Source organism: Fringilla coelebs (genome assembly GCF_963513975.1).
Source record: "Fringilla coelebs genome assembly, chromosome: 1".
NCBI classification, from domain to species: domain Eukaryota; kingdom Metazoa; phylum Chordata; class Aves; order Passeriformes; family Fringillidae; genus Fringilla; species Fringilla coelebs.
In genome coordinates this window covers 108,378,362-108,404,797 of record NC_140028.1, presented here as the reverse complement: position 1 = coordinate 108,404,797, position 26,436 = coordinate 108,378,362, and the positions used below count along the sequence as shown (strand labels likewise).

Here is a 26,436-nt window from a genome sequence, read left to right as displayed (position 1 = left end):
GTGTTGATTTGCAGTTATTCTGTCAGTAATGAGGAATTTGAACAGTAATATGTATGTTAAATGTGCATCACACAGCGGGATTTTTAACTTTGTACATAACATGCATACACTATTCATCTATCCTATAGTGTCACTCCCTTGAGAATCCAGCTCTGCTCTTTGAATGCAGGTTCTATTGATGAGGCCATTTGTGCTCAGTCCAATTTTTGCATAGAGCCAGTTGACACAGTTTGTAAATTCCAATTCAGTTTTTAGTTCTGATTTTGTTTATCCTTCTTTTTTCTTTTCAAGCCCTAATTTTATTTCTTTCTTGAAAAGATGTTGTTCGCTTTTTGAACTCAAAATAAGACTAATTAGATAAGAATAATCAGAGAAGGTAGAAACAATTTTACCATATATTTGGAGCATCTGATGTATAATTTGGTATCTGATGTAGATAAGATTTTATTCAACTATGGTGTAGTTTTTAATATTCCTGCATATAAGGGAATGAATAGCTAAAAAATTTAATCATATTAGTGCTTAAATACATATGTATCCTGAAAATAGGTCAGCTTTGTTTTAAAATAAATATATTAAAATATCCTATATTTATGCTTATGGTAAACCCTTAAAAAGTATAAGTTTTATCAACTTTTGTAATTGATTTCATACTATTTTGGATGTAGTACATTAAAAAGTGTTTACTTTTTACTCTACCACTTCTGAAGGTGTTCAAAGCAGCTTAACACTGGGCTGGTCAGTCTTAGACAGAGTTTGTTTGTTTTATGGATTTTTTTTTTCCTATGAGTAACATGAAAATGAGCAAGCTTTAAGTGTATATGGTCTTACAATGCAGTGTGAGTAGCCTTCATGTTTTTGTGTTTATTCCCACCAAGGATTTTGTGACTACAATTACTCGTCTACTTGAAAGTCCTTCAACTTTTATTCGAGCAAAAGCCTTTCTGGTCTTGCTACAAGTTTTAATTAATAACAGGGAGATGTTGCTCCTCAGTTGTCAAACAAGGTAAGGTGATAATGGAAGATAATCAAAGATATAGTCTTTAAAGTTATACCTGAAATACTTGAAATTGTGTGGTATTTTTGAGCCAATGTTTTAGAAGTTAATTGGTTTGTGTGTAATAGTAATCCTTTATTCATGAGAATATTTTGTCTGGGATCAACAGGTGACAATTATTCACAAGGGGAAACCTTGTGAATAATTTCCTTGTCTTGCAAGGAAAGCCTCCTTTAAAGTAACTCGTGGTCCCAGTGAGCATTTGCATTTTTGGGTAGGGCAAAAGATATACTGCAACAGTGAGTTGTTGGTATGGTGGGAAAGCAAAATAAAAGGTTCTGTTATGTACCTTCCTCATCTTGGGGTTTGGTATAGTCCATAGTCTCTTCCAGATAGTCACTTTCAATGTACAATAATATTTTTTAGCTATATGTGTTGTGGGAGTCATTTACATAATGACCATTAAATTCTTGTGACTTTTACATGAAGTATTTAATTCTTCTATGTTTTAGAATGCTTTGCAATAAATTACTGAATCATCAGGGAACTGTTATTTGAATTTTTTTGTCTTCTGTTGGGACAGAAGCATTCCTGTATCAAAGAAGAGCAAATTGGACTGTGTTAGAATATGAATTGTCACCATGTTTTGAGGTGATCAGACAAGTAAGATGAAAGAAATTTTAGCTGGGTTATATCTTCTACTGTTCTGTAAGAAGAAGAGTAAAATGAAGCGTAAACATAGTTTTTACAGTATTGAAACAGAGTGAGTTTGGAACTGAAAGTAAAAAAGGATGAGGCTTGTGGGTAGCTGTAAATCTAACTACATCTATAGCAAATGTAACATTGTATCTTATATTCATGTTTGAGAAGAATTAGGATGTATACATTAGGGTTAAAGGAAGGGGCAGATGAGTTATACTATGAAGCCACTGTGAGAGAACTCCTCGTGGGGTGATAGCATTATATATATATATTCCTCCACTTGCAAAGCTGTGGGTATCCCAATATTTGTAGAATCACAGAGAATAAGTACTGAATCCAAGGGGCTTTTTCATGTGTACCTTTTTACACTTCCAGAAATGTTCTCTCAGATTATGTGTTCTGGTTAGTGAAAAATGCCTCTAAGTTTGAGATTTGTAAGTGACTTTTTGAATGGCTAGTAACTCCTGCTATTCATGTACCTGATATACCACATAAGACTCTCCTGTGTGTTTGGAGAAAGGTCTGACAGAAATCCCGCACAGTTACTGTTTGTTTGTTTATATATATACCTAAGATATTGTGTGAAGGAGAATAATAATAATTTTATCTACAATTTTATTGATTTATAATGCTTTCCAACCAGCTATCTTTTTGAAGAGAATGTGTTGTGAATTTGGAATATGATTTTGTATTAGGACTTTTAGCTTTATCTTGCTGTTTTATTGTCATGCTCCAGACAGGGCTGATTCGAGACCAACACATAATGTAATACATTAGGTAAAACAATAGGCAAGCCTTATAGCAGCTTTATTAAGCTGACAAACTGTTTTTCTTCATTTGCTGAGTTTTCTTTATATTTGTTCTTTAGTGAACAGCATATCTCTTATCAGAATAGATCATCTGAAACCTTTGTCTTACATCCAGAGGGTAAGATAGCTGCAGAGAGGAGAAGTGACCTATTAAATCTGGAGACAGTTGCATTCACAATATCGCTATATAACTCTGGAATAATCTTAAACACAGCAAAGATACTGGATACTCATTGACTTATAGTGTGGAATTTAGTTAGATGTCTTCAGTTGTCTGACAGAAAAGTTTTTTCAAAATAAAGACTCTTAAAATTCTAAATTGCTAGCAAGGAAGCAGAAATCAGTTGGATAACTGTTGAAAATATTTGATATACTTAAATTCTCCTTCTGAAGGTGTTTGATTTGAGAAATATAAAGAGCTGTAGTAAAATGTACATAATTCCTGGTTAATCATTTGTCTTCAGCAGCTGCAGCTAAAGCCTGTAATAGGATTTATATTGCTTTAGATAAAATCTGTTTATAATAACGATAATCAATATAAGGCAATTTTTCAGTGTGCATCACTTAAAGGATGATGCAGATGAATAAGCAATACTAACTGTTTCATGGCAACACTGCACTGAAAAATGCTTTTGTTTACTTTGGTAACTATGCGGGTTTTAGCTGGGTTAATTTTCTTCATGGCAGCTACTATGAGGCTGTTTGTACTGAAAACAGCTCCCTGGGCCTCATGAGCACGGGGACTGCCTCAGGGCCAGCATCCCAAAGGCTGTGCTCTGGAGAGCAGTTCTTCCTTTATTTGGCAGCAAAGTTGGAGCAGGGTCTGGAGTGCAAGTCTTATGAGGAGGAGCTGAGAGAACTGAGGTTGTTTAGCCTGGAGGAAAGGAGGCTTGGGAGTGACCTTATCTCTCTTTGTAACCCCCTGAAAGGAGGCTGTAGCAAGGCAGGGGTTGGTCTTTTCTTTCCCAACTAATGAGTGATAGGACAAGGAAACGGTCTTAAGTTGTGACATTGGAGATTTAGATTTTATATCAGGAAAAATTTTTTCACTGATAATTCAGACAATAAAATCCAGTTCCCACTGGTAACCTTTGTGATATCTGTCCTTGGAAGTAGTTTTGGAGCTGAAAAAAAATGTGGCATGTGAGGAAAATAGCAGTTTAATCTGCTTTCATTCATCTCATGAGGAAGGGCAGGGCATGGGAGGAAAGGGCAGGGGACAAGGAAAGGAGGGGAGAGAAAGAGAAATGGAATGAGTAAGGAAAGAGGAAGTGAAAGAGAAGGGTAATGGCAAGCTCTTTTAGCTCTGCTGGTGTTACCAAAATGGATTTCCTTGTGTTTTTTTTCCAGTTTGTGCACAGGAACCAGGAAATAAAAGGCAGCAGAAGTAGGCGCTTACTAAAAACACTTTTTATTGCAAGCAATAATGATGCCTGTGGGCTGGGAACATGAGAAGTATACAGTGTTGCAAGTCCTGATTCCTGGAATGCAATCTTAGGACTACCTGCCTATTTGTTTTTACTGTTTAGAGAACTTATTGGCTTTGGCCATGAAACCAGCAGTTGCCATTCACTTTTGGAGTAGTTGTACACACAATCCCCCATGCATGTCCCTGTAATGCCTATTGATTAGCTGAGTTTACACAATCTGGTTGCAAGTTTCTTTTTGTACCTCTTTTCAAAAGTCTCTACTTCCTCAAAGAGTATGGAAACACCTTTATTGTTCCAAACAAGAGTGGAGAAACAGCTGATCCCAACTGATCAAAGTGATATTCTGTACCATGTGGCCTCATGGGGGAAAGAAGAGAGGAATGGCAGGGAAGACATTAGGAGTGATGGCACTTGTCTTCCAAGTAACCATTACAGGTGATGGAGTCCTTTGTTCCTGGAGATGGCTGAATACCTGTCTGCCTATGGAAAGTGGTGAAGGAATTCCTTGTTTTGCTTTGCTTGTGCTGATTTTGAATTCTGTGGAAAAATATTGATATATAATAAGAAATGTAATTTTGAAGTGAATTCATTGTTCCACAACATTGAGACAATTCACCTGTTGCTCTTTTTTCCTACCTGTTCCATGGCAGTCGATTACATACGATTGGTTCTTCCACATGTGATATAGCTAGAGAAGATATGAGATCCTTTAGGCTGAAGTAGCACTTGTTTACTTACACTGTGCAAATTAATTTATTGTGCTAATCACACTGAGTTTTCTAGTCTCCTTCATTTTTCCTTGATTTGCAGAGGCAGGCTACCTGTTTTTCAGGGGAGGGGCATCTCCTGAAATTTAATTGAGACTTTTCATTTCATCCTTTTCTGAATTAGCAGTAATTTCTGATTAGTTTCACTGAATTGTTCGTTTTGTACTTGATGGTTTCAGAGAATTTCCTAGGTAAATAGAGACTGACATGGAGATAGAACTTCTCCTCCCAAAAGAATTTATTCAAACCTCTTGTTTTCTACTGTCTGCAGAGATGGACACTTGTGGAAGTCTCCATCATCCACAGTGTAGTATTCCCAAAACATTTCACTCTGCAGAACTGTAACTATGAACAATGGCATGACTGCTGAGCAAAATCTTTCTCTGTTTCCTGTGGCCACCTCCCATATTTATTAAATTTTCAAATCTTATATGTGCCCTGAAAGGAAAAGCTTTGCCTGGAAACCTGCTACAGTCTCACATCTAGCATAGCATGTTTGCTTTATACATCTTAAGATTGATCTAGAAAAGTAGTGAGGAAAAGAAGTGAAAAGCTTGCTGCTCAGTCAGATGGGAAAACATGGAAATGGAGGGCAAGAGGGAACAATGATGTAAGTCAGTGATTTCAGGAAAAAAACCCAGCAAGCTGGTATCAAATTAAAAAATAGAAAAAAGCGATGGAAGATTGACCCTCCTATTAGCATAGTATGCCATCTGATGTTACATCTGTGAAATAAACACCATATCTATATTAAGTATACTTTAAAAATCTTCCTCATTTTCTGTTATCAGAGATTGATTAATAACAATAATAAATAATAATAAAACTAAGAAATAGTCCTTGATTTCTTGGGGTAAATGGACTGTATATATCCTCAGAGTATGCACGACCTTCTTTAATTTCATGAAGGTCTGTCATTCTCTGTGAACTTGGTCTCTTTTCTTCATATCAATTATCTGGTTAAGAAAACAGTTCTTATTCTTTTAAGTAGTAGACCTCATTCCTGTTCCTATCACTGCAGACTGTTAACTTTGGAATTTTCCCTTTTTTCCTCCACTCTTTTTTTGCAGAAAACTTGGGTTGTTTTACTTTTTTGGTGTAAAAGCTCACTGATGGCCATATCTTACAATCTAGACACTTGATTTTTTTTTTTAAACCAAACCTTTGCTTCACAGACAGTGGTTTAGTTCTCATCATATTTCGCTTATTTATACTAACATCTACATATTTTATCATGTATTGTTGAGTGCAAGACAAACATGCCACTAAATGAATTGAATGAATGTATTTCTGTAGGCCTGGCTTTGTCCACTTGAGAGAACATGAAGATTCATCAGGGAATAAAAGTAACCAATGAATTCTTCTATATATGACTGAGGAATTTGTCAAAGGAAAATAGAGACCCTAATGCTTTACTGGCTACAGAATTTATATCTGTACAGTTTTCTCAAGACAATGTTAAGTTGAACCGAACTATCAGGGAAAAAATAGTTGTGCATTTTTTTAGAAAATCTATGCAAAAGACAATTTTTGTGAATGGAAGAACAGCATAAAGGAGATAACTCATTTATCTTTCCTTTCTCAGAATAAGCAAACCTGCTTTGTATCCTTCTCGAATGTGATTAAGTTATAGAACATGCTTTTATGAAATAAAAGAACCTCCTTCACCCAAAGAAAAATACCACTCATGTTGAAGTCTATTTGGCCCATTTTAAGTAAAACTAACAGATCTAAGTGTATTTCCATATAGAATCAGATGATTGTTAAATCATGGAAGTGTTTTATTTAAAAAAATTAATTCAAACCTGATGTTTTGTCATTTTTTTAAAGCTAAATATTTTTTGGAATAAAAATAACTTGGTTGTCTGGAACAGCTAGAAGGACATTTTATTTAAAACACTCAAATTTTTATATTAAAAAATGTAAAGCTTATAAAAGTAAAATTCTATTTGTAACACAATGCCAGATTTTTAAGTAGCTCTTTTCTAACAGACAAATCAAAATTCCTACAAAATAATGCAATGAGAATTAAAGATGTCCTCATGGTCTCTGAGAAGTGCAGCTGAATGTGTTGCTGTTCCACAAGTGAAAAGTAGTTACTCATTGGGTCTTTTGGTTTCTCTCTTTGTCTCTGTAGAATAGGTTAGGAAGGATAAGACTGTTGTATTCAATCATAAGCATGTATTGTTTAGAGACATAATCCTGTAAAATATATTCTTAGGTAGTTTTTACTTTGTTGAGTAAATAATCTTTTTGATAGAAAATGTATTTCCTAGTAGTCTTGTTATGAACACGTGAGGTAAATAAGTAATTTTCATAGTTCTGTAAAAGAGCATTGATTATCAGAAGGATATTTTAAAAGATAGTACTGAAGTACATACTTAAAATCCAGATCATGGATTTCCCTCACCAGTGATTGATGGTTCTTTGCACAGGACCCGGAGGGAGTTCGAATGTGAAACAAAGATGTCAATACTATGGCCCTAAAGGGAAGTCTGGCCCTTCTGTCTATTCAAATAAGCATTTTAAAATTTTGCCTGAAGCATTCTGTTACAGGTGTATTATTAAAGCAATCTCTTGTAAGTTAGCCAGTGGCTAATAAATCAGTTACCATTTCACTGTGAGAAATGTCATTCTTCAGAATGGCACAGCCGCAGAGCACTTACCAGTTGGAATGCCTGCACTGAGTTTGTGTTTAGAAATTGTGAACCAGATTTCTAGAGAAACAATGTAAGACTAGTTTGGGCTTTTATGTCTTTCAATATGGCCATTCCAATTAGTGCTAATATTTTAATAGGCTGCTGTGTGATCTATGTAGTGTGGTTTTTCTGGACTGAAAAATTGTTCTTTTATTACATTGACTTTAATTATCCTTGCTTTTGGAATTCTTATGAATTTAAAATTAGTGTCTGTAGTCTTACACTTATATTGCACATATCAGTTACCTATTTCAAAATAAAGTGAATTGTAAAATTAGTCTCTCTCTAAGTTTGCAGAAAGATTCACTCCTTATGTTAACATCACATATTCATTTAAACTAGCAGACTTGTGCTTACTTGAAGTAAGTTAAGGGTTTCTTTCCTTGACTCGGTAATATGTGTTTGTTTTAGAATTGATTAAAATAAAAGTCTAAAATTTCAACAAAATTACAGAGCCAAAAGTAATGTGTCTTCTTCATTGTAACCAGAAATATCTGGTTCAATAGTTTTTTTGAGATATTGTGTTATTTTCTTTGGTATGAGGGTTAATGTTTTGCACTTGTTTAAATGTAGACTATTGATGTATATTGAAAGAGACAGCAGAAAGACCATGCCAGGAAAAGAGCAGCAAGGTGGCAGTGAATACCTGTCAAAATGCCTGGATCTTCTCATCTATCACATTGTGCAGGAGCTGCCAGGAATTCTAGGTAAATTCAGTTTATTAACCAAACAGATCTTACCCTTGCTTACTCTGTCAAGAAGCAGATATCTCCTTATATGTATATACAGGTGGAAAGACTATATTTTCCAATTGCATAAAGTGTGCATGATATCAACTTCCTGAAGTTTTTTAGATATGTCATGATCAGGTATTTTGCATTGGAATGCATGATTTCCTATATGAATGTTTTGTGTTTGTGGAATGGTAAGCTTCACCAGCTCAGTCAGGAATGAAGCCCAGATGTACAAGAAGTCTTATCAATGTTCTAAAGATATTGTAAAATCTATAAACATTGTACAATCTAAGAGCAAATTTGTCCCATAAAGCAGAGGCCTGGGAGCAATGCAACACGGCATATCTCTGAGTACGTGTTAATTGCTTACGCTGAAATTTATATATTGAGTATTTGCTACAGGCAATATTTCTGTAAAATTTCAGCTTAGATACTTCAGTTGTTTTAGATGCCTGAAACCAATTTGCTCATGCACACAAGGTTTATTTTCATAAAATTATTTTCTGATGAGATGATACCTGATGTATTTTTCATCTTTTCTACATTATCACTAGGATATTGAAAATGTAATGGTAGCACTACAAAGGTTAGTAGACCTAAATGTCATGCTGCTATTTTAAAAGAAACTTTACTTCCTCTGCTAATGCGAATTTTTGCCTTGCTGCAAACACCTGATCCCTTTTTTTCTAACTAAATATCAGGTTTGCATATTGGCTGTATTTCAGGATGGAAGTCTCAGGCTATAAATATTTGAAGCAGAAATTCACCTCCTACTGTTTATATATACTATATGCAACTGATATAGTAGGCTCTGGTATTTCCTCAGAATCTGAAAGTTTCAAATACATAGTTACTATCATGAAACAAAGTACATAAATTGCTTAGACATGTAATTACTACTGATTTATAATTAGTATGCATTTTTGAGAACTGATATCAAGCATAATTTCTACACTTTGTTTTCTTTTCCAAGCTGGATCTGTGTGTTGATTGTTTTCTGTAACCTGAAGTTATCTCTCTGTATTTGTCCATATTTGTCAGAAGTCTTTTTCTTTTCATTGCTGTATGATAAAGGAGAATGTATTGCTCGAGGTGATGAAAGCTATGGGCACCTAAGAATAATAATCAGATTTGAGAATTGAGACAGTGAAAAGCAGTTTAGCTGTTAATTTAGAAGTAATCCTACCTGGCCTTTTTAATATGCATTCATGTAAGCTCCTTACTGATCCCATCTTCTTCCACCAGATGTAGCTATAAACCAAATAGATTAACAGGTTGTAGAAATTGACCTTAAGATACATTTGAACAAAATAAATAAATTGTTAATCTTCTGGGTTATTTAAAAAGTTTTTGGTTGTTGTAAATAATAAATTAATTTTATTTCTGAATTTATTATATTTAACCTATTTTTAGGTAGTAGATATAAATTGTTTAGATAATGCTAAAATTAAATATAGCCATATCTATCTATTTATCAAATGCAAAATTGCCAAATGTGATGGTTATGTATTCTTTAAAATACAGAAAGAGAGACTGTTCACTAAATCAGTCCCTAAGCAAAGAGAGGTCTTGTTGAATTACAATATTGTGTATAATTCAAAACAAAAAGATATTAATGAAAAAACTGTTGTGTTTTATATATTTGAAGAGTTTTAAGCAACACTTTCTTTTTTTACCACTTTGAATGAGTCAAATCTTTAAGGCCTGCTTTAGTGCCAGGCTCTGTCATTTCTGCTTATATTGAAAACTGAACTCCTTGGGAGCAGAAGAAAAGCATTGGTATTATTCAACATGATTAAACTCTGACTTACTGTGAAAGGAAAGGCCTTTTCTGGCCTGAAAAATCATATAAAATATGGAGTCCCATTCTTTATTTGCTTTACATATATTTGAGTTCCCTTTTACAGTTTTGAGCAGCTATCTTTTTAGGGGAAAAAAAAATATAACAGGTGCTCTTTCAAGACAGCATTTGGCTTCTGGTATTTTAAGGTTATAGGGACAGAATCTTCCTTCTTTTCATATGAGCTAACTGTTCTCATGCCTCTTCTGTTCTTTATGCCATGCAGAAGAGGTCTTGCTTTTTGTAGACAATAGGAAATGTACCACAAAGTTAGCATAACGTTCCTTGATTTTTATTTGTCTCTTCTGAGTCTGAAGTATAATTTTCACTATTGCTACTAACATTTTGTTAGCTTATGTCTGAGGTTTGTACTGGAGGCCACTAAGTTCTCTCATTGATCTGTTGCTACCTCTTTTATGAGAATTCCTGTAGCTTTAGGTTACTTGTGTCACAGTTAAATCAGTGCATGAGAACATGTGTGTGCATGGCTGGTGGATCTCTTTTTTTGGAGGGGAAGGATGTTTGGGGTTTTTCTTCCTGCTGAACTGTGCTCCAGGGGAAACATACTGCTTCAGCATTATGTCACCCACTAATCTTAGTTCATTCAGTTCTCAGTTAACTGAAAGCCGTGAGAATTTAACTTTTTACTTCACTGGAAATAGAACTTCTTCCACATAATTTAGCCAGTATAAGTCCACTCTACCAAGAAGGCATAATTCCAGCTTTACTTCAACAGTCACCTTATACTTCACTCACCTCACAGTTTTGCTTCTATCCTCGCTCCCTTTGCCTGTCCCTGTAGCCAGAGTAGGGGGTTGAGCTGGTTGAAGACAGAGCTAGGGAAGAAGTGCTGGATTCATCATGAACACTACTTCTGGCAGACAGAGAAGACAGGAGCGAACAGAGGCTACTGGAACAGAGATGTTTTATATGTCATTTGCTGTTGTTTAGGGATGTTTTTATGTTGGGTCAGCCTGAAATGCTGTTTTCTGTAGGTGACATTCTCAGTGCCCTCACTAATGTCTCTGGACGTAAACACCCATCAACAGTTCAGGCCAAACAGCTGAAGATGTGCCTTCCTATGATGCCTGTAGTGCTTCATCTTGTGACATCCCAGGTAGATTCTTTTTCCCCCAAAATTTGTTACACAGAGGACAAACTCTTACAGTTTCCCAAAATCTAATTTCTGTCAATCATTATCAGAATGAGTAAAATAAAGGTTTTGTTAATGCACAGATATGTTGATGAGTATTGCAGCTATGAAGCAGCATTTGATAAATGTGCATTCTGTAACAATGGTAATGACAGAAGCAAATACATATTTTGTCCTCTTTTTTTGTTTTTTTAACATGTGAAATAATTTATTTTTTTTTTCTGGTCATAAGATATGCATTTAATGTAACTTTTTTTTCCTTTGGCTAATTTCAAATAGGTATTTCGTCCCCAGGTAGTCACAAAGGAGTTTCTTTTCAACTATGGCATTTTACTTGTGAGTATAAAATACAAGATTAATACTTTTACAAGATATACCTATGCCTAAAATTTTGGAAGTTACTTTAATTAAATGAAATTACATTAAATTTCTAAATTGGAGAGAGAAGTTTATTCTGAATGTATATTTTAAGCTCTGGTTGTATTTAAAACTTTCTGTATAATCAGAAAATATTTTCTGTAGTAATCTATTTATTCAAAGGGAAACTCTACATATTTGATAAACTGAGAATTTCGTGTGTGCTTTATTTCTGAATAGCAAAGTTTAGTTCTAAATTGCATAATATATTCTCTCTGGAATTTCCTACTAGTATTTTATGAGCAAAAATGAAAGAGAAATTATAATTAATCTGTATTTAAGCTATTGTTTGTTCTTGTCACCTTTTTCTTCTTGCCAGTACTTCCAAACTGTGTTTAGTTTATGGAAATCTATGGAGCTAAGATACTGAACTCACGTTGACATTTACAACCTATTTCTGACATTACCCTTAGGAAACGAACTTTTTAGCTGTGCCCTTGGATAGTACAGGAGAAATGAAGTAGCACATTTCTGATGTAATTTCCTCATATGAAAACAATTGTTTATGTTAAATGAGAAAAGAAGGGGTATTCTAAATTGCATATCAGAGTTAAGCCAATACTTTTAAGTGCATGAGTTTGTAAATGATGACTAGGTATTTGTCTCCAAATAGCATGAAGAAATGGTTTGCTACAAACAATTAGATTCAAGTTATGTGTTCAGATTCACTTCTCTTTCTCCTTTGACTCTTTATTCCAAGAAAATGGGGTTTAATTTAGCACTACTAAAATATTTGTGTAAAAATTAGCATTAGAATGATGAAAAAAAGTTTGAAACTGTAGATGTTGAATTACAAAGCCCTTTCTCCCTTTGAAGCTTTTCTATCTAGGCAGTAGATTTATTAGTAGTTTTCAATCAACCTTCTAGAAGGTGAAATTCTTCTGTCAAGAATATAGGTACAAGAAAATTTTCTTTTGATGTTACTCCAGGTTGTTTGAACTGCTGACTGAGGAAGTCAGGCTAGTTATAGTAGTACAGCTTTCCTCTGAAATCAAGGAGGAGCACATTACTCAATGTTTCCTACATCTTGTCCTGTCTCCATTGAAAAAGGCAATGCAGGAACTTACATACAGTATTTAAATTTACACATGAAAAATGGAGAGACAGTAGTATATCCAAAAAATTAATATCAAATTTTAATCCATTTAATGTAACTGTGTTATGATATAACTAATATTATTACATCTGAAAGAGTAACTAACCATTCTATCAGGCAATAATCTACTCTGGAAATTTGAGTTTAGCAACATTCCCACTGACACCTCTATAAAGGGACATTCATTCATCACCCTGTACTTTTTCAAAATACCGTGCTATAACTGAGGCCCCTAAGGCTTTAGCAAGGCAGTCTTTTTGTTTGTTTTGTTCTTTTTTTTTTTTTTTCCTGATTTATTCAATAGTCTTGTTCTTAACAGTAAGAAATTATGCGGAGTGGAAAGATGTGTGCTTGGGATCTGGATGGAAAAGAGGAGTTATTTTCCTGTAGTTGTTGTTCATTGAGAATTTTTTTCATGCTGCTTTGAAGTTACTTCCATCATCACTGTAATTTTCAGTAGTGTTGAGCAAAGAAATTGAGAGGGAGTCGGGACAGTCCTTTCATGTTTTCTGCTATGAACAGAAGTACATGGAGGACACGCCGTGCCCCAAAGGCGCAGCTAATAGCAGGCTCCTGGTGGTGTGCACAGGGCACAGACTCACCTGTAGCAAAATGCACATATACCATTTCTCTCCATTGCTTGAAAAACCCCCGACAGTTGCATTTCTTTAAATCACACATCTTTTCCCTGTGTTTCTAATATACAATTAATAAGCATTAGTAGCCAGAACAATTTTTGTGCCAACTATTTTGATGTTTACAAATCAGTCTTGAGACTATCGTTGTGTGAAACTGTCTAAAAATGATCAAACGAAGTAATTTGTTCTCTTCCAAATCAAGTTAATTAGATAATACCTAGTAATTTTCTTCAAATGATCAGGAAGATGACTTTTTTTAATAGAAGCACTTGTTTTTTATGACTCTTTCCGAGGTGCTCTTAAATAATGGAATATATAATTGGTTTCTAACTCTATTTTTAATTAGAGAAGAATCCTTCAGATATTACATACATATTGTAAAAAAATAACCCATGGAGAAACTTGTTCCATTTTAATATATAATAAAGAAAATTTAATTGGTAGTGAAAAATAAAAGAATGCCCTTTTCCTAAATACTACATTAGTAAAAAAGAGCATGCTACACATTCTGCTGAGAATTTTCCTTCCTTAGCAAGTCTTAATAATGTCTTTTGCATCTCAGTGAAATAAACAGCTCTGCCTAGAAATAAAGCAGAAGAACAGTAGGTCTAATTGTACAATATTTACGTAATCCGGATTATTAATATTTTATTGACCCTGTTCCTTAATATGACGACTAATTTAGGTGATTTTTAATAGAAAGTTATATATGCATTTTTGCATGTTCTCCTGAGTGTAACTGCATCCACAGCATGTATAGTATGCAAGGAGATCAAAAAGAAGTCCAATAACAGAAGATTGCATTTTCTGAAGGGTCTTTGGTCATTTTAATGAGTTATTTTGATATAGCCACATTCAAGGTAGTTCAAAGTCTTCTAAGAAATTGCAGTTTTCTGTTAATAGTGAAAACATTTAATTGCTGTCTATTTAGCTAGAAATGTTATGATTTCTGATACTAGTCAGAGCGATAATCCTTCCTGTACTCCACATTCAAGGTTCCAAGAGCATTACAGACTTGCAAAGTTATAACAGCTAGATTATTGGTACCTTCAGTTTTAGTTAATTATTATGAATGTTTATCCAAATGTAGGTGCAATGTTTTCTATTTACACAGTTTTTCAAATAATTTCTTGTTGTAATTATTCATTGATTATGCTTTTAAATATTTTTTCCCAAAGTGTTTCAACATAAATGCTGCTTCTTTTGCAGGAGTTCATCAGATCAATAGATTCAGGAGAAACAATCTTGGAGAGAGCAATAGGTGGGGCAACCTATGATATTGCAGTACTTTTAGACACAGATATTCTAACTATTGAATTTTATGAAGGAATATGATTACTTTTGCCAACAGGACAAGCTGCATCAGAAGAATTGATTAAGACTACTTTATTGACCTTTGAAGCAGTAACAGAGCATCCCAGCTTGCTGATGACCCATCGCTTGACTGTAAGTCTGACAGCAATTTAAATAGTTGCAGGCTGATAGGCATAATTCCATTTATAAATGGAAAATTTTGAAGATTTAGAAACTGTTTAAAATATGGTTTAAAATATGTTGTGGTTCTATTTGACAGGAAAAATATATTTGTTTACAGAGAATTTTCAAAAAAGCAGCAAGACATTCAGTTTACTGTGTTTAGTTGAGAAATCAGTGGGACAATGAGAAGAGTTTAGGAATAGTGGTTCTTGATTCTGTGTTTCTTCAGCTTCAATGCAAATATCTTGCTATATATTACTGAAACTATCACCACTATTTATGCTTTTTACATAAACATATGCTTTTAACAACAACATGGCTTGGAAACACCACCTCTGAGGATTGGTCCCATTCTATCATATGAGGGGGTAGTAGATATCAGTAGATATCATATCTACTGATGAGGTCATCAGTAGCAGTTATGGTGTTGGGGTTTTTCTGTTGTTGTTTGTTTACTTGCTTTTTAAAGTCTAACAGATTTCTTACTTAAAAATTTCATTAGAATCACCAAACATACTGTAAGCTTCTTACATCACTGAGTTTTGTTTTCTTTGAAATTCTTGGTTAAAACATTCTACTGTGAGCTAAGCAGTTGAAAGCAGAACAATTAAGTTCTGAAATGGTTGCCAGCAAATCAGGAGGTCTGAATAGTTGAATCAGTGTTTGACAAATCATCATAACCTGTACCAATGCATTTTTGTGCTTAGACTTTCACTGAATTACAATCCACCATACTCGCTGAGATGACCATTTGATTCAAATAGAATCTTACGTGTTTGTATTGGAATTATTTAAGGGCAGGCACTCAATATAGCACTTACATCAAGAAAGACACCAGCAAATAAATAAGAATGAGGGATGTTAGGGATTGTGCTAGAGAAGAATGGATGATCTTAGAAATCAAGTGTTTTTAGAAGTTGAATCCTAATCGGGGTGTGTATGTTATTTAAGGATTTAGATTATAAATTCTTAAAAAGTGAAAATAGCAAAATGAATCCAAAATATGAATTGTAATTTTAAAAAGTTTTAGATTCTCACAAGAGTGATATTCAAGAAAATGATCCTTATGCAAAAAAAACTAACTGATTAGTAGTCAGAGGGGAAATAGTACTGTTCAATTTACTTTGATATGGCAACAGTGACCTAGAAATGAAATGTTAAGTGTAGGTGAAGTATGAATGCCTACTGATATCTCCCTACACGCCTGTCACCCTGCTTCTCACTGTATCTGTATCCTTCTCGAATCACCTGAGTTTTAAAAAATAATTGCTTTACTTTTGTGAGTTACCAGTGTGTCTTATATTGACAGATATAGGTACCATTTTTTATGGGTGTCCATCAGCCCTGTCTGAAATTGCGATACCTTGTGTCAGCACATGAAATGAAATTCCTCTGTTTCAACTTAATGGTCTGGGGATTTTCTCTGGAAGAGACAATTCCTCTTTGCAACTCTTCTTCCCCTGTGCCCATTTCCACATTTGGCAGAACTTTCCTGAAGCCAGGAAGTGACTATCCTAGTCTCTGTTGAGCAACCCATGGGTCACAGTAGAGGAATATTAAAGTATCTAGATTTTTGGAGAGCAGTTTACTTCAGTTCATGTGCAGGAAGTTTTAGATGTTTATTTAAAATCCATCTCAACATATCAGTTATGTAGTTAGAGATAAAACTTCCTTCCTGACCAGTGATTGTTCAGTAATTCTTTTGTAGTTTCCCTGGTTTAGGTATAAAATTGTATCCTTGTCAATGAACAGCTTTTACAGCTTTTTTTGCTTTTTTTTTAAAGAAAATATGTTACTTCATTTGCTGATTTTCATAAATAACAATTCTTGCTAATTTAAAAGAGCCCTCTTGACACTCAGCAAATAGTCATTCAGACGTAAAATAAAGTGGAGAAATTGCCTTGCATTTTTTATGTTAAATTCAAGAAATTGTCCATTGTAATTAATAATCTCTAACCACATCTGCCACTAGTGGTGCAAACAGTAATTAGTTTAATACTATTTACGAAGTCTAGTGTGCTAATTATACTTGAATGTACAGCATACATTACTTTAGAGGAAAGTGGTACTTCATCTTCTATGATGCATACAGACTATTTTTGGAATTGGCTGTTGCTCGAGGGATATCTTCTAATTGCTGCTGGCTGAGCATGACTGGAATCTATGAATATAAATTCCAGCACACAGCAGAATGTTGTGCTTTTTTAAAATGTTGAAGCAAGACATGTTCAAGCTTCCAGATCAATATTTAAGTATTACAGTGGTTAATAGGACATGCTTTTACTGGAGAGAAATTGAAATCCTAGGCTGAGCTTGGAAGGATGAACCTGGATTGCTCATTTAGGCCAAGTTGTCTACAAGCAGGATTTTAGGGAGTGAGGCTGGGTGAAGGCCAAAACCTTCTTGAGAGGATGCAATTTTTTTCTACTCTTACTGTGACATTGCTTTAAAATCTCTAATCAGAAATTAAATGCATTTCTAATAAAGTTTAATTAATAAAAAGTGGGGCTGTAATGAGCAAGCAGAACCAGAAAGCTTTTCATTTGAGTTCTGTTTTTAGTTTAAGTGAAAATTGTTTAAACTAATAGGAATTTAAGAGCAACTTGTCAGTTTCATTCCCACTTTGAGAATTACTTGTTCTGGGTTTTAGTTCATGTTTGATTTACTTTTGTATTTGTAGTTTTAACAAAGAAAATAAAATAAATTGTGAGTTTCTGTGGTTAAATATCTGATTGCCATCAACCTGAAGTCAATTATTAAAGAGATTAATTTCTGTGGAGACTGCCTGTATTAGATATTGCAAAGTGTGGTAAAGTCAATGGTAATTAATTGATAGTGCTTAGATGCAAGCCAGCAGTGAAGAGTAATTTCATTTTGCATGCAGATATGTGCATTTCTACAAGATATAAAGTAAAGAATAGCAGTAAATGTGACTTGGTAAATTTTTTAAAAACTGATTTTTAAATATTTTAATCTTAAAAAAAAAAAGATTTTCAGGTATGCAAATATGATGTTGAAGATCATTAAGAAGAGTCTGTTTAGACTGGAGTGAAATATTAACCTCAGTTTCTCAAACTGGTACAAGTCCAACTACTTGTTTCTTCCACCTATCTTAAATGTGAACATACTTACTAAATTCAGATACTAAGTGTTATAATAATATTGATTTTCCAATCTTGGTTAAGATTTAGATAAAATTAACTAGAAGAATTCGTGCTGACTATAATCTGCATTTTTCTATTTTGGGTTAAGTATATTTATTTGCCTAAAAAAAGTACATGTGCAAATTCAGAGCACTTAAAACAGTGAAGAAGTTCATGATGGCAGACAATTCCTGGGGGAGTACTTTCTATACTCCAACTAATTCCCAGAAATGATCTGTGTACTACACATATAATCTTCTACCCTAAACATTAAAGTTGTTCTCTGGTTAAGGCCAAGGCTGTCAGAAGTGATTCTCTTTCTTGAGGTTTTAAAACTTACTTTTAAAAATCAAACTGAAATGAAACCAACTAGAACATGATGAGTTGCTTGATGGGAAATCAAAGGGAAAGTCATATGACAGGGAAACCAACTGTTTGACAATGTGAGAGTTATTAGTTTCAAAAAAGATGACAACACAAGGGTTAGAAACTTCTGCAAGTGCTTTTTTTCTTGATTCAGCATCAGTGTTCTTCATTCACAGGCTTTTCTAATCTAATCATCTTAATTTTGTCAGTGTAGGATGTGACTATGTGAACATATTGTACAGAAGTTTTTCAATCACATTCACTTTTCGAGTAGATTGAAATACTACACTGCATGTGGCTTTCCGTCTATTAAACTAATCCAGATGACATGAGATTTCTTCATGAAACCAGTTCTCTACTAATTGGCATATTGAGTCAGTCAATCCGCGCTGTCTCTTCCCAGAAATAAGAAAAATGCCAAATCCTCAATGAAGATTCTGAAGACTTTTAAATAAAAATTATAGAAGTGTCATCTTTCTTCCCAACCCCTTCTAACATGCATTAGATTATTTTTTCTGTTACATTCTGAGAGATTACTGATGATATTAAAACACTGAGGAGTGTGCTGTGCTTCAAGCAAATGCTTTGAGAAGTTTGAAAGCAGGAAGAAAGATGATTTGGAGTTGGAGCATATCTCTCATGAGGAACAGCTGAGGGAGCTGGACCTGTTCAGCCTGGAGAAGACAATTGAGATGAAACCTCATTAATGAGTATAAATACCTAAAGGGAAGAGGAGGCGGGGGGGTGGGTCAAGCAGATGGAGCCAGGCTCTTCTCAGTGATACTCATATCTCACTAGTCAAGTTTTCTTTGCAGAAATGACTCAACATTTTGGAGACAGATAATCTGGTTCTGGATAGAATACTTGTATTTCCAAAAGAATTTTGACAAAGTCATGCACCAAAGACTTCAAATTCATTAGTGGCCCTGCCCTCTTACCCACAGTCTAATCAACTTCTAACTAGATAAAATTTACTGAGTGGAGAATAGAGACCAGTTTTAAAAAATTTAGGTATTTTAAGAGTGGTGTCTTAGAAAAATTTGTTGCAGAATATGCTGCTAATCCAGAAAAGGAAATTATTAGGGAGGTGACAGAACTGACTGATGACACTAAATTATTCACAGTAGTGAAAATTAAAACTGACAGAGAAGTTGCAGAAGGGTTTTGGATTTGACTGAAAGGAAAATAATGACATGCAATTCAATACTGATAAATGACAGGTAATGGACATAGGGAAAGTAATTTCTACTGTACATATGCAGTGTCAAACTCAACTACTTGTAACTTCTGGAAGTCTTTTGGCATTATTTTTCTATGGAAATGATAGCTTTATACTAAGCAGTAAACAGATAGACAACTAGATTATTAGAAATGACTAGTGAATGATCAGACAAAAAAGCAGAAAACGTTGTGCCATGGTGCACTCAGGTCTCAAATACTGAATGCAGTGGTCATTCAGTCTCAAAGAGAATGTTTATCAAGAAAATGTACAGCTTAATCATGCAAGAAGGGTCTGCGTAGAAAAGAACATCTTGGAAACAAAATACTCTGTAGTGTATGGCATGAATGGCATGGGAAAGATGAATTGGAAATAATCATTCATGCTTTGTGTAAAGTAATAATATGTGGGTGTCAAGTTAGCTGCTTTAAAATAAGCAAGGATATGTCTTCATAAGGCATAATTGAAGAGTAAAATGCAGTGCTGTAAGTATTGCACATGCTAACAGTATAAATACATTTAAGTTAGGATGGGCCAAATATATGGGAGAAAAGGCTAAATGCAAAAATACAGATACAACATCAGCTTAGGAAGTTTCTTAATTCAAGAGGTACTTTTCTAGAAACTAGATGCATGTTTTATGCTCGGTTCATTTCTCATACTCTTCTACTCCATTCCAGCTGTCAGAAACAGGATTACCAGGTTTAAGCTATGGTTTTTTTGGTCCTGTACATATGTATTATAGTTGGGAGATGTGGATGTAGTGTGTATGGAAGTTTCTAGAATTTCATTGCTGTTTTGGGTAGATAACAGCACAGTTATGGCAGCACCACCCTGAAATGCCATCATTACCGAATTATGCAGTGGTGGCTTTGTGCAGCTAGGGATGTATCATGCACTGAATATAAGGCTATTTAAAAGGTGGTAGGAACTCATCTAGAGCTATAATCATGTTCAACCTATTTAGGCTTAAGATAGAATAATTTCCTTTTTTTGTCAAGCAACCTTAAAGTCTGAGACAAAAAAAACCTGTATCTGATTTATCTTCATGCATATATGGAGATTTGATTCCACACTGATATCAGCAGCCATTCAAAAGACAAAGAAATAAATCCGTGCTTGAATATTCTTCTATTTATTTCAGTGCCAAAATACTAGTACCATTTTTCTCTGTACAGAAATGACAGACACATTTGCAATTTACTGATGAATTTGTTGAAAATATTTTATGTACTGTTGCACTTCAGTTTATTTCACCTTAATAGTCATGTGCGAAGTTCGTACCTTGTTTACAAATTTATATACACATTAATGAAAAACAGTGACCCAAATGGCATGGACAGAAGATTAGGGTTGTGGAGTTAGGAAATATCTAATTTAAGGTTCATATAAAATTTAATGTATGCTTCCCCCTTCAGCATATGCTTTCTGAAATACTTTTGCATAATAAAATAATTTTCCATAGGATTAGTGCTTCATTAGTTGATCTCCCCGCCACACTGAACTGACATGAGGCAAACACCTTCTATGGAAAATTCCTTTCTAAACAGTTTGTTTATTAAAACAGAGGTTTGTGTTAGAAAATGTTCAGAATAAGCTACCACAGTCATTTAAGACCTAAAGAATCTCCTTTACAATGACAGTTGAAAATATTTTTATCTTAGGGAAGACTTATGACTGGCTTAACTACATTCACTAACGTGGAAAGACTACTGTTAATGTTAGATTAACGTAATTAAAGATTTTAAGTTTTAGAAATTGAAATGCATCATACTGTTGTATACTGTCATCTTAATCAGTAAAGTCTGAGTCAATGCTCCTGCTGTTGAGTGATTCATAATATCCAGGGACTCTAGGTTGGTTCAGATAATCAAGAGCTGCTTCCTTTCCTCTTTTCTGGCATGCCACCAAAGCTTGCCCAATTGATCCCCATTGAAATCTTGTGACGAAAACTCTAGGAAGGAGATAGGATAAACGAAATGCAATTGAAAAAAATCCAGAAAACCCCAGAAAACTGGGAGATTTAGTGACTTCAAGAAAATGGTCTGGGAGGAAATGAAGTGCAGTGCAAAAGACCAAAACAGGCCAAAACTAACCTCACAGATGTTGCAAAAGCAGGGGAAAAAATCAAGGAGGAAGACACAACTTGGAGGGGAAGATATGAGGGACATGGCATGGATACTTAAAAAAAAAAAAAAAAGAAAAAAAAATCTTTGCCAAAGTCCAAGCCATCAAAAGGCATGGCATGCCATCAACTGCAGGGACATGCACCAAAGCTTGCCCAATTCATCCCCATTGAAATCACAAGATGAAATTTCATTTCATTTCCTTTCCTTTCGGGAAACGAAATCTTGCAAAACAGAAAAGAAAGACTTACAAACACGCTGGAAAGGAGATATGATCAAATGAAATCCAATTGAAAAAAACCCAAAAAACTCAAAAAATCAGGAGATTTAGTGACTTCAAGAAAATGGTCCTGGAGGAAACGATGTGCGGCGTGTTTCATACCTTTAATTTATCCCTTACATGTGCTTCTTCATTTGAGAAGCTTCGCAGTAGTTGAACTGGTTTCTTGGACTGAAATTTTTTTCCTACCTCACTGATATGTTATAGCTGATACATTACCATTTGTAGAACAGCTTAGAAACCTGCACTAGTGGAGTTGGAATGCAGTGCAGTTTTATTATTAACCAAAAAGATAATGAAATTTTTCAAAATTATGAAATGTTACAAAAGTCACTGCATCTATGATATATGGCATTATCTATATGAGTATAAATGCTATTTGTACTTGCAAGAGTAGTTTGGCTTCCATACCTCAAGCAGAATCCTTTTACTTCTTTTATTGAAAGTCTGTAACAAAAGCATTTTGTAGTAATTTTTTTCAGAAATTAAAAAAGCTGAAGTAAATGAGCCCCTTAATGTCAGAGATTGATTTAACAGAGTCCACCAACCAGCAGTGAAAGAGTTGCTAACTGCAGTTATTGCTAGCTAGAGGCTAACTTCAGTTAGTGACCCTTTTCACATGTACTTTCAACTTCTATAGACGTTTCTTATTAGTAGCTGCATGTATCTAGGGAAATTTTATCTTCTCATATTAATTACTGAAACAAAACACGTGGGAGAGTATAACTCAGTCTTGTTATGCCAAATCTTGTCCACGGTGCAATGAGAATCTACACAGAAATTTTCTTTGTATGAGTAAATCCTAGGACAAGGTATGCATCCATGATACATGCTTAAATCTTGCAGGGCTGTTCATCCATCCTCTTCCCAAAACCCAAGCAGACCTGTCTAAATAAATTGTATTTTAACAGTGATTTAAGAATTAGAAACTCTCTTATAGAGAAGACTGATAATACACTATTTTTGTAACTGAGCCCTAGCCTAGTTTATCATCAGTTGATTTCAAATGGAGCTGAGCTGACTAGTCCTGTGACAGATGATAGACAGATGATAGTAACAATATCCTCATGGACAATAAAAAGTTGACTGGTTGATATTTTTCATTGTGCAAGTCTTTAGTAATGTAAATTTACATTTTAGTGGAAGACTGGGTATTACTAGAAGGGAAGAAGTTAAAATATTTTCAATATTCTATAAAAAGCTTAGGGATATTTCCTTAGAGGTAATACATCTTTTCTGATGTATTTTAATTCTGTGCCATTCTGTTTTTCATCTGAATTCTATTCAGTGATTAGTTTATGGATTAAAACATCAGGATTAAGATACTCTATCTAATACTCTTTTTTCTTAATATCTTACATCTGCACTGAATTCTGTACTCTAAGTTAAAAGTCCCTCTCAATTAATTATACCAAAGTTACTGTTTTTTTCTATATAAAAGCATATTAATGTCTGTAATTTTATGGCAGTTTACCAGAGAAAAATTAACTTGGTGGCTTTATAAAAGAGATTATGGCTGAATTTCCATGATTATTCAACTCTTTGTTTTAGGGCTCTAGCAGCAAAATAAACGTAGATTATAGTGTATCTCTGGTCTATCTTTTTCCTCTGTGAATGATCTAAGCTGCATCTTTCTAATTCTCTGTTTTAGATTGAAGACTCTATCGTCCCACCACTTGTTTCTTTGGTCCACAGTCAGAATGGTAAGTATACAGACATATCAGCTACAGTTTCCATGAATTCCACAGTTTGTTTTAATTATATTTCAGTGTGGTCACATTCTTGGTACCTTTATTTTCAAGTGGAATGGAGACTCCTCAGCTTGCGGTTGCTCTCAGAAACCACATCAGTGCTTTTAAGACACGAAGTCATGGGTGAGGAGAAAGAGGAGAGCCTCAACTCAAACAAGCTTCTGTCTCTCATTAGAGATTTACTGCTGCCTCAGTAAGTATAATATTGCTCCTGTAATGGGGAATAACTCAATACACCAACCATTTTGACAGTGTATTTGTTTTACCTATCCTTTCCATGTTTAAATGACTAAGTCAAAAGTGGAATAGCAATTAACTGCTGCCAGAGTTCTTTGGCCAACATCTCCTCCTAGGTTTATTTAGTATTTTTTTATACAACACAAACACAACTTCTGTGTGACACTCATTTATGATACTGTGCCTCTGGCTACTTTTGGAGCAAAACAGGATTCCCTCTAGGGAATCCTGTTATTTAAATACTTCTCTTTGTTTTTCTAATAAAGTCAGAACATTCTAACTACATCTTTTTTTTCTATTTTGGATATTGTACCTTTATTTAAGATGTTCTGAAAGCATATGGAATGACATACAAACTTTTTTTAAAGGAACAGTACATCAACAGTACAACATTACATCACAGGTAATAACAATACCGTTATTACCTCTAAATGGCTGTCCTTTCCTGCTGCCCCAAGCAGCAGAAAAACCCTACAGCAGAGTAGATGAAACTACAGCCTGCAGGCCAGATGAGGTCTGGAACTTCATTTACATGGTTTATGGTCAAATGAGGTCTCTCTTTTCATGCTAACTCGCAGATGAGCATAAAGAGAGCTCTCTGTTTATGCACACATTGACTGTGAGCTGGTAACATCTGTGAGTAGAGGGAAGGAACATGAGACAAATACAGTAGTGATGAGTCATCAGTTGTATTTTACATTATTATAATAATGCTGCAGTGTATTTTCCTTTGTGGTCCTCAAAAGTTAAAAATGGTCAATACTTAGCTGCCCTAAGTGAGAAAATTGTTTGCCACCCCTACATTAAATAAGTGGAAAAAGGCTGGAGGAATGAATGCTAGATTATGATCAGAAACCCACTGTCTTTTCTAAATATGAGACTTTCTCTGCTAATTGAGTAATGTTCTTACAGTTTGGGGACCAAAGGTTTATCCATGTAAGGTTTTCTCTCTGATAGAGAATTGGATGGAAATCTTACAGTTCTGTAGAGAAACTTATTTCAACACCTTTCTTCAAAATTTTTTCCTCTGGGAAATGTAGGATGTATCAGTACAAATTAAAATGGCAACTGGAAATATTATTTTTAAAATATAGTATATTTTAGTATTAAAAGCATTATTAAAATCTGTCAGATAATTTTCTTCAGACAGGGGAAGAGACCTGAAGTCAAAAGAGACAGTTCTGTGCTTGCTCTGAAGCTTGCCCTTTGTAGACATGTCCGTCTTATACAATGTTTCTCATTGAACAGGGAGATGTCTGTTTGGAGGGATTTGTCATGCTAATTACAAACTAGAAGGAAGACAGCCAATTGACTTTTGTCTCCAAGCTTACTAGCTCAATGGAGTGGAAGGGCTTTTTGGTCCGAGACTAAATATGATCCTATGTTGGGACTTCAGTTGTGCCATCTTAGCATGTGCTGTGTGGCAGATGAATGCAAAAGGGTCTTACAGCAGCTCAGGATCTTGAATCCAGGGTTTAAGTAATTCCTGAATCAGTTTCCCCATCTCATTAGTAGAGATGAGAAGAGAGGGGTTCTAACAGAGTAATCTACTTGTGAAGATAATGTAAAGCTCTATCCCAAGAAATATGGGTTACTTGAAATCTCTTCAAACTGAGATAGAACATTGGAGGCTGAAGAGCTTTTTGCTGATACTCTTTAGTCTTTCTCTTGCTGGGTAAGGGATGGGAAAAAATCCAACTCAGCTGGAGGACAGTCAAAAGAGAGGAGGTATGTGATGTTCACTTGTTCATGGGCAGTCTGTGGAGGGAAGTAGATATTTCCATCCCTTTTGACTCTACTGAGAGCTGTTGAACATGGAAGGGAGTGACATCTGGTTTTAATATGGGATATTCTTTTTAGGGAAGATTGTGCATATTTTATTCCTATAAATATACTTCTCAAATTAATTTGTTTAAATGTAAAGCTGACCCTCGAAATAGAATGTGCATCACTATGCATAAAATATAAGTAGACTTCATTTTGAGATAAATGCAGGAATGCAGTGATTACTACTTTTTTCTCATCTTCTCCATCATCAATAAAATGGTAATTCCATTAAATATTTGTGCATTTATAGATCACAAAGTTAGCTTCCTCATAGGGTTTTGATTGAATTGAATGAAATGGTGTCATTAAATTTCAGTTCATTGAAAGATTATTTTCCTGAACATTTCATAACCAAAATAAAACCTGCAGCTATAGACAGTGAATAGGTGGCAAATGCTTTATATCCAGATTTTTTAATCAAAAATTGAACCATCAGCTGTATTTCATTTTAATTTCTAATATTCCTAGTTATCTGTCATTAAAAATTTAGCCAGAATCAGCAGAAAGAGAGAAGTGTGTAAATAAAATTATATTTCATTTGAAGGTTTGTGTAACTTTTTCTCTGTAGACTACCAAGACAGTTCTGCAAGTATGAAATCCAGGATACTTGACATAATATTCTTTTTTTAAGAGTTTAAGAGAGTCTACATCCGTAAATCTCTAGTTTCTTCTGTCAAGGTTGTTCATAGAAAAGATTGACAAAATAACTCCTTACAATATAGTTACTGA

The 26,436-nt window shown here is 34.4% G+C and overlaps 1 protein-coding gene across 1 annotated transcript in view; it reads left to right on the top strand.

The window, feature by feature from the left end:
- ULK4 (unc-51 like kinase 4) overlaps positions 1–26,436 on the top strand; it is a gene marked incomplete at its 5' end in the record, with an annotated part of 208,993 nt that overhangs the window by 54,474 nt on the left and 128,083 nt on the right. The window contains 9 exons of the mRNA XM_084202800.1: positions 879–1,006; positions 7,978–8,111; positions 10,974–11,095; positions 11,411–11,467; positions 14,492–14,543; positions 14,634–14,728; positions 23,544–23,595; positions 23,695–23,836; positions 25,561–25,608. Of these exons, the coding sequence (XP_084058926.1) occupies positions 879–1,006; positions 7,978–8,111; positions 10,974–11,095; positions 11,411–11,467; positions 14,492–14,543; positions 14,634–14,728; positions 23,544–23,595; positions 23,695–23,836; positions 25,561–25,608 (830 nt within the window). The remainder of the gene's footprint in view (positions 1–878; positions 1,007–7,977; positions 8,112–10,973; positions 11,096–11,410; positions 11,468–14,491; positions 14,544–14,633; positions 14,729–23,543; positions 23,596–23,694; positions 23,837–25,560; positions 25,609–26,436) is intronic.